This window comes from the organism of the source record quoted next, unplaced genomic scaffold (assembly GCF_019419815.1).
Source record: "Pyrus x bretschneideri cultivar Hongxiangsu unplaced genomic scaffold, Pyrus_bretschneideri_v1 Contig28, whole genome shotgun sequence".
NCBI classification, from domain to species: Eukaryota; Viridiplantae; Streptophyta; class Magnoliopsida; order Rosales; family Rosaceae; genus Pyrus; species Pyrus x bretschneideri.
The window spans coordinates 655,449-666,970 of NW_025999590.1; the positions used below are offsets into that span (position 1 = coordinate 655,449).

The window sequence follows — 11,522 nt, forward strand, 5'->3', positions numbered from 1 at the left end:
TCTCACGTTGATAGAATAAGAGGTGTTGTATGGACTTATAAATAAGTTGGGCTACTTTTCATATTTTCAATTGGCCGGTTTTATGGTATAATCTCAATTTTCTTCATGGTACCAAAGCAAATTGTCCCACGTGTGAAATTTAACGTTCACACATGCTCCACGTCACTCTATTTGCATTGTTCACATGTTAGACTTAAAAATTCATCTACATAAGAGACCTTGTTGAGAATAAATCTTATCCCAGGAATATGCATTGCATAGGGCGGCCTAATTTAGGGCTGCCCTGCATCCTAGAGGATATTAGAGTTTTTACTGCCAGTTCCGGCGGCCATGCAGCAGCTAGCTATATACGTGATTGCTTGATTATCCTTTCTTTAACATGCTCTTGAGAGTTGTAGTCCCCCTCGGCCGTGGTGGAATAAAAAAAAAAAGGCAAAGCACGAACATGATGATTCATGTGATTGCTTGATAGCAAATCAAACTGGTAATAAGATAATATTACATTTCTAATTTTCTATGATGCGCATGAAGCATGATTATCCTTTCTTTAATATGCTTTTGTGACTTCTAGTCTCCCTCCTTAGAAAGGGGTTTGTTACCAACTTACCCTTCTCAAACAGTCACTAATTAATGTTATTAGGGTTTAGACTAGGTGAAATTATGTATTATTTGACTACAAAATGCATGCTAATGATTTCCCATTTGTTGTTATTTTGACAATAACACTTTTTAAGCCAGTCAAATTAAATGGGGATAAACTTTCCAGACTGTAATTTGTAATGACATACTCTCCAACAAAAATAAAAGGAATTAGACATACAAATTCCAGGTCAACTGATAATATATGGTAAAGTCACCTGCGACATTCCGGACTTGATTCCACCGTAGCACGATATTGTTTGCTTTGGATCCCTATCACACCCTCACGGTTTTATTTATGAGAAATCACATGAGAACTTCTCAGTGGGTCACCCATCATGTGATTGCTCTCATGCGAACTCGCTTAACTTCAGAGTTCTGATAGAATCCGAAGCCAATGAGCTCCCAAAAGATCTCGTACTAGGTAGAGATGAGAATATACATATAAGGCTTACAAGATTCACTCCCCTGAACGATGTGAGATGTTACAATTTCCAATTTACCTAATTTCACAAGAATATAAAAAAATCCTTAGATCTTGGATATTATATCCTCATAAAAACTACAAAAGATATAACTTCACAAAAAAAAAAAAAAACATATTCCCCTAATTATGTTAGAAAGGAGAAGAACTCCTATGGTGGTTAATAGCCAGTGTAATTGGAGGCCAAAGAAAACATCAAATTCAATGTATAATGAGAGTTGGTGGCTAGTGTCAAATCTCTGGCATCATTTTCTTGACCTTTCTTCTTTGGCTTAGTAGTCATCTCTCTCTTTTTCCTTCTCCCTCCTCTCTCTCTCTCTCTCTCTCTCTCTCCTCTTCCAGTTTTGTTAAGTTAGTGCTTGACAGACCCGCAGCCAAGCATAAAACATGGCAACGAAGCGGTTTCTCTCATCGGATTCTACATATCAAGTCTATATATTAATTTCCTCCAACTATTTACTTATTGGGGAAATATTTTTGCCATCTTTTCTCTTCATGCATTCATTTTTCTTTTTCTGGTCTTAGAATTGAATAAATAAATAGAATTTAAGAACAAATAAATAAATGTCGAATGTGAAAAAATCATTATCTTCCGCATATTTTCAATCCTAAACAGACCTACATGTTTTTTAAGTCGAACAATATATTAAAATCTTATTGTACACTTTTCACAAAGATTTTTTTTTTTTTTTTTTTTTTCGAATGTAAAAAATTTGAAATGCACAAATTTTTTTTTTTAATACCAATAATAATTCTCTATATTAAGATAGTATTATTTTCTTGACAATCTTGTCGGTTCTCATTTAAATTATATTCTTTACAGCTCAAGGCTTTATCATATTTTCTCTGTTTTTTGACAAGAACATAAAAGTATGTATATTTTAATTTGATGCAAAGTTTCACTTTTTTTTTTTCAGAGACAAAGCAAAAGACCCAAAAATTGTTTTGATTTTCAAATAAAAACCCCACAAATAAGAATCAATGAAGAAACAAACCCAAAAAAGAAACCCACGAATTATTTCGAGTTTCATTGACGCCGGTAAGGAAAAGATTGGAACTTTTTAACTAATTATTTGAAAAACACAGCAAACATCTAAATACATGTATGAGCTCCATGACAAATGGATGTCTTTCTGGTAAAGCTCGGCAGATAGGCTCAGGGGTGGAGAAAATACCCAAAAAAACCGAAACTGACCGAAGCTGTACCGAACCCAGAACACCGAAATTTTTTGTACCCGAAACCAAAAATTTAGGTACCGAATCGGTATGCAATATCGGTTTGTTCGGTAAGACCGAACCTAACCGAAATATATATAACTTTTTATTTTAAATATAAAAATATATACATCCTATTAATATTGGCCGCAACTTACGTCATTGGAACGAGTTTTTGTTTAAATGGCTTATCAAAATGGATTTGACTATCTATTTGTTCATGTCATGTAAGTTGTTATCTGATTAAAATTAGGAGGAAATATAATTTGGTCCGTTAAAATTTAAAGATCTTTAAAAATAAACCCCACATCTAAAATTATATGTATAATTTTGCATTTTTATTTGTATATCTTATATGTTATATATTTTAATTGGGATAGGATCAAGGGAAAAATATTTTTACACTTGTTTTTAGCCATTAGGTTTTATAATATCCGACGGTCTTGATTAATAGTGATGTAGAGGCTATTAAGACTTGTATGATGATGTGGATTATAACTAATAAAAAACAATAATATTAATGAATAAGAAGCAACTAATACAATAAAATTGGAAGAAAAAAAAAATCAATTTGACATGAAACCAAGCGAGGAACTGACCAAGAACGCGAGAATGAGGCGGAGAGAAAATTTCAGCAAATTCCAGTACATGCTTCTTTGATTCGATTAATACAAAATTCCAGAACCATCTTATTTATTAAGCTACCATTTGATTAGGTAAAAAAAAAAAAAAACAAAAACAAAAAAAACCTTAAACCCTAATCAACCACATTAGAATTGACTCAAGAACCCAAAACAAAAGAAAAAAAGACTAGAAATGGTTAGCACTAGCATAGGCAAGTATTTGACAGCACCATTGGTTTCAGCCCCACATGATTTATCTTTGATTGAATTTTCATCTGAAACTAGGGTTACAGTTTCAGCAAACACAACATGCCATTTTCCCCTTATTTGCAATCTCAAAACATTTTTCTTGAACCTGAAATTGTTAGGCTGCTTTAACAGCGCTGAGTTTGACGGCGTGGGTGATAAAAAGTCGAGGTGTTGCGGGTGGATGAAGCAATTGAGATGGTCGTGCTTCCTAAGGGTTAAAAAAAAAAAAAACAAAAAAAAATCCTCTTAGTTTTTATTCTTTTCTTAGTTTTAATTTTTATTTATTGTTAGTTATAATCCACATTATTATCCTAGTCATTTATGTTTAAAAGTTTCCACATCTCTCTTAATCAAGACCGTTAAATGTTATAAAATCTAAAGTTACAAAGAAGTGTAAAAATGTTTGTCCTTTGATCTTATCCCATTTTAATTAGGGATGGGCACTTTAATGGGTTTACTGACCAACCCAACCGTCGTAACTGAAATTTGTTGGGTTGTAATCTTTGAAAAATTATTTTCGGGTAGCTCAATAGGCAGGTTGGGTTGAAGTATTATTAACCCGATTGAAACCGATCCACCCGAATATCAACAATTCTTAAACAGACATGTGTATTACATACATATATACATAAAGTTTAATAGTTATTAAACACACTTATTAATTAGTTAAATGATAAAATTTAAATATTAAGTAACAAATAGTGATTCTACAACACCAATTTCACAAGATTTAAGTTTAATATTACATGTATTTTGGAATTTTTTTTTTTGTCACGCATTCCCACTTTAAGCACAAGAAAAAAAGTAAATAACCCAACCCGTTGAACCCGCATTAGAATGGTTTAGGTGGGTTGATTTGCCTATTTCTTTGGGTGGAAATGGGTTTCAACAATATCAAACCGACCAACCCACCGAATGCTCACCCCTAATTTTAATTATAAATAAAAAATAACCCTACTCCCTCGTTTGTCCCTTATATTTTTTCCATGTCACTAACACAAAACTAAAAATTAAAACCAGAATAATTATCAAACGGGTTGTAAGTAATTCGTAAACTAACGAGCTCGATTCTTTCATAAACCTCCTTTTTATGTTGTGTTCCTAGTTGAAAATTCATTCAACTAAGATTTCTCTACTTCTTCAGGTTACCATGTTTTCATACTTGATCATAAGTACTAAAACCACCACCTAATTAACATCAGAGGATGTCTTCTCGGCCCTGCAAGGTTAGACAGCCGTGACGAAGCCATCAGCTGGTCTTCTTAAAAAAAAAAAAACAAAGGAACGAAAAGTGAAATTTTAGTAACAGAGAAGACACAATATACAAGAGGAGCAGTACAAAACAGGCCCAAGCTGCTCAGATGTATTCATTTTACAGTACAAAGCATTCCAAAAGATCATGCATCTTCGGCTCTTCAGGTTCATATATACATTGAGGATTAAACCAAAATACAACAAAATAAAACCTCATGGTCCCGAGTCCTGGTCATAATTCAGGCCATGATCGCTCTAACTCGATTCCCTCCTTTTCACTGACGCTGTTTCTTGCATAAAGGCATGGTCGTGGAAGGGCCTAATTGCTCTAACTTGGTACCTGAACGCTTTTCATAAACCCGACCAAGTTCTCCGGAAGTGATGAATGCAGCATCAAGAAACTGCTCATCCTCCACAAATAACTCCAAATTTTCATTCATCAGCAGAAAATCCACTTCACCCTCGCTAAAATCAAACATAAATCCCATTTGGATAAGCTTGCTCAGTTTATCTGCTGCAGTAGGTTTTGCTGCTGCCAACAGTTCTTGCGCGAGTTCAATAATAAAAAAAGTAACAAACTCTAGATCGTTTCTCCGTCCTTCGTAACCTGATTTATAAATGAGCAGCCGCTGTGAATCCTTCTCCCAAAGAACCAGCTTTTGTTTTTTCACTTCCACAGTTGTGGCTGCAGATGGCATTAGTTGATAGCAGACTTGAATTTGTTTGTCACTCTTGTACACTGACAGCATAATTACCGAATTTGCAGCCTCGTGTCTGTTATATAGCGACATATATACCTCAGGACCAGCAAGAAAAGCCAGAATAATCTTGACTAAACCCCTCCCAATCAATCCATTTCTCGCATCAATCTATTCCCAATGCTCTAACGACTCAATGCTGTTCACTTTGCACTTAACTGAATCAGAAATCTTTCTAACTCCAAGTGATTCATAGATTGCTTGTAGTCTTCCAGGGTAAATATAAGACAAGCTGTAACTCTTGGGAAACCAAACAAACAGAGGAACCTTATCACAGCCCGAGAAAATTTTCTTGAGTCGCAAGTCATCAGCAATGAATACTTCCTTTCTGCGGATTAGATGTATTTTCTCCAACCCGGACATTGTGGCAGGTACTTTGGTCAATTTTTGCTTGAGAGTATCTCGTAATTGTTGATTCCAGTTGGCTGCAACGTATTCCCAGAAAGAGCTGCATTCTACAACAGTCACTTGGGAGTTACCCCTCAACGCCCACGTGCTCCATAGCTGTAAGTAATGGCTGAAGGATGGATTTAGTGCAACTCCATAGGCTGATGAAAAAAGGGGGAGGAGCTCTTTATTGTAAAACTTGTCAAGAGAAAACAAACAGGAGATGAAGAGATTTTTCGTGTCATGGAGCACACAATCCTGAGATTTAGCCCATAAACCTGTGCTCTTCTGATTAGGTATCCACAACTGAGAGTTGCATTTATCTATTACTTTTTTGGCCTCCAACGGAACTTGTTGAGGAAGCTATAAACCCTTGTAATTGCAGCTGTGTCTGTCAGTGACAAAACAATCCCAGAAAGAAGATCACAAACATCCAACAGATCAACCTTCACGCCAATAAACTCTTAACTGATCCTTGTAAACAGAAATGTTAGTTCCATAAAAAGCTTCATCAATGATTGGCGCATCTGACCTGCTCAGAATACTTTCCCAGCTTTGATCAAACAGAATACAGTCTTCTGGAGTATTGTAACCGTTCATGGTCTTCAACCACCGGCTTTTCCCAACTGTCATGAGAAATTCACCCAGTTGAGGGTCATCAAGAGACCATAACATCAGATACTTGATGCAATCTAATAGTGACAGAATACCATCTGCGGTAAGTAGTTCAGCATCAATAGGACTGTGGAGACCTTTGGCAACTAATGGAGCTCCTTGTTCAAAATCCGAGATGACACCCAACATCTGGAGTTCGTCCTTGAACTTATATATGCCAATACCATGATAGACATCATCAATCAGAGGAAGGTCAATAAACGAAGAGATTGATCCCCATTTAGAGTTGGAAATAATTGATTCAGCAGGAGTCCTGTAACCATGCCGTGTTTTCAACCACTTCTCACACAACCACCACTCCAGTTCAGAGCACTGTATCAGTATAGTTTGCCTCAGTTCTCTAATGCAACCTAACAACGACATCACATTAGCGGCAGCCAAGCTAGAAGAAGATAGTAGAGAATTAAACTGATCAGCAAACATCTTAATCGTTCCAGGGGAATCAACAACCACTCCCATTGCATTCAATTCCTTATCGAAGTTCCGAATTGCATTCCCATAATACAATACATCAATCGCAGGAACCTGAAGGATACTGAACAAACAACCCCATCTAGGATCAGGAAGAACGGTTTCCGAAGGGCATTTAAAACCCACAGTTGTCTTTATCCAAGGTTGACATTGAATTTGCTTAATCAAGCCAGAAGCTTCGGATCCCAAGCATCTGATACATTTAAGAACGAACAAACCACAACCACCAGTCATGGTTGACAAATTTGAAGGTAAAGTCACTTTCTTTGCAACTAATATTTGCACCTCATCTACGCCATATGTAACTCCAAGTAACCTTAGTTCTGGTAAGAAAGAACCTAATCTGCTTCCATAGAATGCTTCATCAACTACAGGAAGATTTGTAAGTTTTAGACAGATTTCAGCTTCTATCTCAGATTGCAAGAGGATAGAACTCCCAGGAGAACTATAACCTCGATGAGTCTTTAGCCACTTCTTCCCCTTCATAACAGCCAACCAATCATCATCAACCACACTCCTCCCTCTAGAGAAATTAATGAAAGTCAGTAAAGAATATGCGCACTCCTTGCTCATTCCAGGAGAAGCAAGAGATGCAAAGCAATTAGTAAGCAGCCTCCCTACATCATATGAACCAAGAGCTACACCAAGAAATTTCAATTCATCTTGATACAGATAGATCCGATTCATATAAAATCCCAGGTCTAAAATGAAGATATCATTCAAAACATGATTCATCGTACCAAAAATATCTTTTCCGTTTCATCTGGAAGAATGGCCTGCCTTGGAGATTTATAGCCTGAGTACGTCTTCATCCATTTTCCATTCTGAATGCTTTCAATGAATTTTGTAGGTAAAGATGAACCCTTTGTACGGTGTAATCTGATCCAATCAAGCAGCAAAAAGGCCTGCTCACTTGACAGCTCATGAGATGCTAACTGTAACACGGCATCTGGAGGACACAACTCTGGTAAGTCCACAGCTTTACTTATCTTGACAACAAAACCAAGTAGCTCTTTCTCAGGCGTAGATTCTCCAAGAAACATACTACTTTTAGCATAAACATCACCTATATCAACATACTTCTGTTCCACAAATGGATTTTGAGGACCAAACAACTTCACTCCTTTGCTACCTGACGCAGGGACAAGAGCTTCAGTTCTTTGTCTACTGACATGGCCTGCTCCATTGATAATTGGGATCCATGAACCAAGATCAGATAAGTTATAATCAGTAAGGAAGCATTTCTTGTGGGAATGATGTAGGAAAATGGCCAGTGGAAATGCCAGATTTTGTTCCTTCTCGAATACATGATTGCTAAGCAAGATAGCATAATCATATGCTGAACAAGATTTCACTCCCGCATGGTCGTGAAGCCAATTGCTGAGAGATGAACTTCCAGTGAGGTTTGGCTTTTTCATTTTGATACAGTGATTTACAAGAGCTTTCTGAGTGCTACTGGGCACGAAATACACATTATCTGGACATCCAAACTCCATATTGCACTTACTCAGCCATGTGTGAAGCTCCAGCTTCGTAGCATATCGAAGCTGGGGAGCCTCTACTGCACCTTTGGCAACAGTACATAATTCCATATTTCCTTCCCGGTTGATGTACTTAAGCAGAGGTATGGTCTTAATAGACTTTGAGAACTTCTTGTTGTCAGCAATAAAATTAAGTATGTCAATGTAGACCTCGTCGGATAAAAGCACAAGATTGCAGGACTTGATATATTTTCCATACCAGCTACCACCAGCAGATTCCACACGTAGAAAGTCCAGAACTTCATTGTATTTGTCAAGGTCACAGTGATAAGTGCATGAGAAAAGAAGACAACTCGCATAAAACAGCCCCTTGACTCCAAATTCGAACAGCAATGTCCCTAAATTTTGGCAGGACACGAACTGTATTTTGAGGGCACTTGAATGAAAACCTCTCACTGGAAATCATTTCGCAAGGCACTATCGGTAAACATCGCAACCTGGTTCTGATGGACTCTCTTAAGTTGTCAAATGCAGGAATAGGTGAAACTTGAGCAGGTAAAAACCTAAAATGCCTGATCCACTGAAGTAAAGAGGAAAAGATCTTTCACATAAGACTGAAAAGCATTCACAAACGATGATGGTACGCATTCAAGAATTCCCGAGTTCCATAGGTTACCCAACATTATAGATTCTCGTGAGGAAGAGAGGATGAAGTCATCTTGAATCACAAAGGAGAAATTTGTAACCATTGCTGTTGGCAGGAAAGCAAATATACCAACAGAAGATGTTCCCCTTCTCAGCCCTTCTCCAAATGGGAAAGCAAGGGTAATCACCCATTCCTCCACATCCATCCTTACACTAACTCTATTTCCAGGTTTTACTGGAAACGACTCTCTCCACAAGTAATACTTACACAAATCCTCAGTACACTCTGTTTCTTTAACAGAAAGCTGAACAACGCGTGAATTGGCTCTTTCATCACCCAAGTCCATATATTCTGTCTCACTAAATATCGAAATTGTGGAGACATCATCAGCCTTTCCAGAATCAAATCCACGTACATATAATTGTTTTATCTTGGATAAGAACAGGAGAATCTCTGGGTGCAGATCAGACAGTTGAGCTCTCACAGCTTCAACCTTGTCAGGCTTTAGAGGAAGGACAAATATAGTTGTGGGCAAGATCTTGTTTGACCCATACGCATTGCATATTCTTGACAAATATGGTTTTCGAGTAACAAATTCAGGAACAACATACCGAATACCACAATATTGGTTTGGTTCTTCCGTGAATCTGACACGATACCCGTTGCTAAATATCCATGGCTGTGAACTCACAAGAAACACGCTCTTAAATCCAATTCCTGCAAGAAAAAATTGGTATTGTAAGTTCAACTTGATAATTTATGGTTCAAAAGGTAACTGGATTCTTGTACAGAATGCATGCTACTCAAAAAAGTAAAATGAGTTGAATAGACTGGGAACTCTACTATTATGCATTCAAAACAAGCGTGTATCCAAAGTAATAGTAGAGAAAAAAAAAAACGAATCAAATAAAAACTTGCCAAAAGCAATCTCCTAGTGATGGGAATTTCACATAGAGCCCAACTATTCAGCCGCATACGAAGAAGGCATAAAGTCCCAGGCCAAGTTAACCTAAGAAATGCCAAAAGATCCTAAAGCAGAACATACAAAAATTACTTGCTAAAAGGAACACAAATACAGGATCTCAAAAAAAAAAAAAAAATGTGGTGCGGAGACATTTAATGGGATGAAATATAATTCCAACAGCAGATTTGATTGAAAGCAAAGTTAATCACAAAAAATATATTCAACATCAGGTTCATGGAAAAGCAAAAAACTGCAAAGCTCAACCCCTTGGTGCTAGTTTAATAACAATTTCGCCCTTTGTTTTCGCTTTTTTGTGCTTAAGATATGGTGGTACGAAATGGTTATCAACCGAGAGCGCGCTTAACTACTTATTCTTAGTTGCATTCTTCGTAAAACACATCATAATGGGAAGGGAAGGCTATTAGGGATAGGAGTTCCCAGTTCAATAAGTTTATATATAACCTTTTAATTTACCTTTTTCTCCTATAAAGCCCTGCTGTCTCTTCCCCTTCTTTGTAGAACGTCCTACACTGCAGATGGAGTCCATATTCTTCCGGGAAAATCCAACCTCATTATTAAAAACCAGCAGAGTAGCCGGAGCTCCACTCCCAGTTATGTCCTTCTTTGTCATCACAAATTCCAGCGTTGGTTCAACCCCTTCTTCGTATTCATTGTCTTCCGCATTCTGCAAATCAAAAACCCACAATTGAAATCCACCAAAAGAGCAAACCCACAATTTGTTTTCAAGTTCCATTGATGCTAGTATCGAAAAATTGAAACTTTTTCACCTTTTTTCAGAGACAGAGCAAAAGACCCAGAAATTGTTTTGATTTTCGAATAAAAATCAACGAAGAAACAAACCCAGCAAACAAAATTTCACAAAAAAAGAAACCCACAAATTATTTCGAGTTTCATTGACGTTGGTAAGGAAAAGATTGAAACTTTTCACTAATTTTTGGAAAAACACAGCAAAAATTTAAATACCTGTATGAGCTCCATGAGAAAATGGATGTCCTTCTGGTAAAGCTCGGCAGATAGGCTGGTGACTGCATGGTGAAGGTCAAGAGTTCAAGGGTTTGCTTCTTTCTTTCCTATCGAGTACTTTTTGGTCCTAATTTCTTTTATGTGACGTTTAGCAGAGGCTATAGCTTCTTCATCTGTGTGGCTTCCCATTCTGCAGAAACCCAGTTAACATATAAATTATGAAAACGATCAGTCAAAAGTTCCGGGCGGGGGGGGGGGGGGGGACGGGGGAGGAGAGAGAGAGAGAGAGAGCATACCTGCTAAGAAGTCGCTCCAGCAGAGCAATGGGGAGGTTGGTTTTCCTTCTCTGAAGCTTTGAGCGAGAAATAGAAAAGAGTAGTCTTCAATTTTCAGCATGCAGGGAAGCTGCAAGCCTGCAATGGCAGTGATGGGATTTGCCTGGGAGAAAGTGTTAGAAGAATTTAATTAAGAGAAGGTTTATGCATGTAATGATGCAAGTATCTGCATGCAAGATTTTTGACAAGACTGATCAAGTCCCCCATTTGCAAGTATCTGCATGCAAGATTGTTCAGACCTTGAGAGTGCCCAAATTAACTTTTGGCATCTTTTTTAAGTCTGAACCAGCAACACACATTTAGAGAATGACGGGCTTTTTATATCAGGCCGAAAAAGAGGTGGAAATAGTCTATTTT

At 37.3% G+C, this 11,522-nt stretch overlaps 1 protein-coding gene across 1 annotated transcript; it reads right to left on the reverse strand.

The window, feature by feature from the left end:
- Positions 1 to 4,497: 4,497 nt before the first annotated feature.
- Positions 4,498 to 11,522, reverse strand: LOC103929660 (protein NO VEIN-like). Its single transcript, XM_048588261.1, has 4 exons — positions 11,127 to 11,522; positions 10,831 to 11,020; positions 10,321 to 10,531; positions 4,498 to 9,599 (listed from the first exon to the last, which is right to left on the reverse strand). Exons 2-4 carry the CDS (start codon positions 10,843 to 10,845, stop codon positions 8,800 to 8,802), a joined length of 1,026 nt encoding a protein of 341 aa, XP_048444218.1. The 5' UTR covers positions 10,846 to 11,020; positions 11,127 to 11,522; the 3' UTR covers positions 4,498 to 8,799.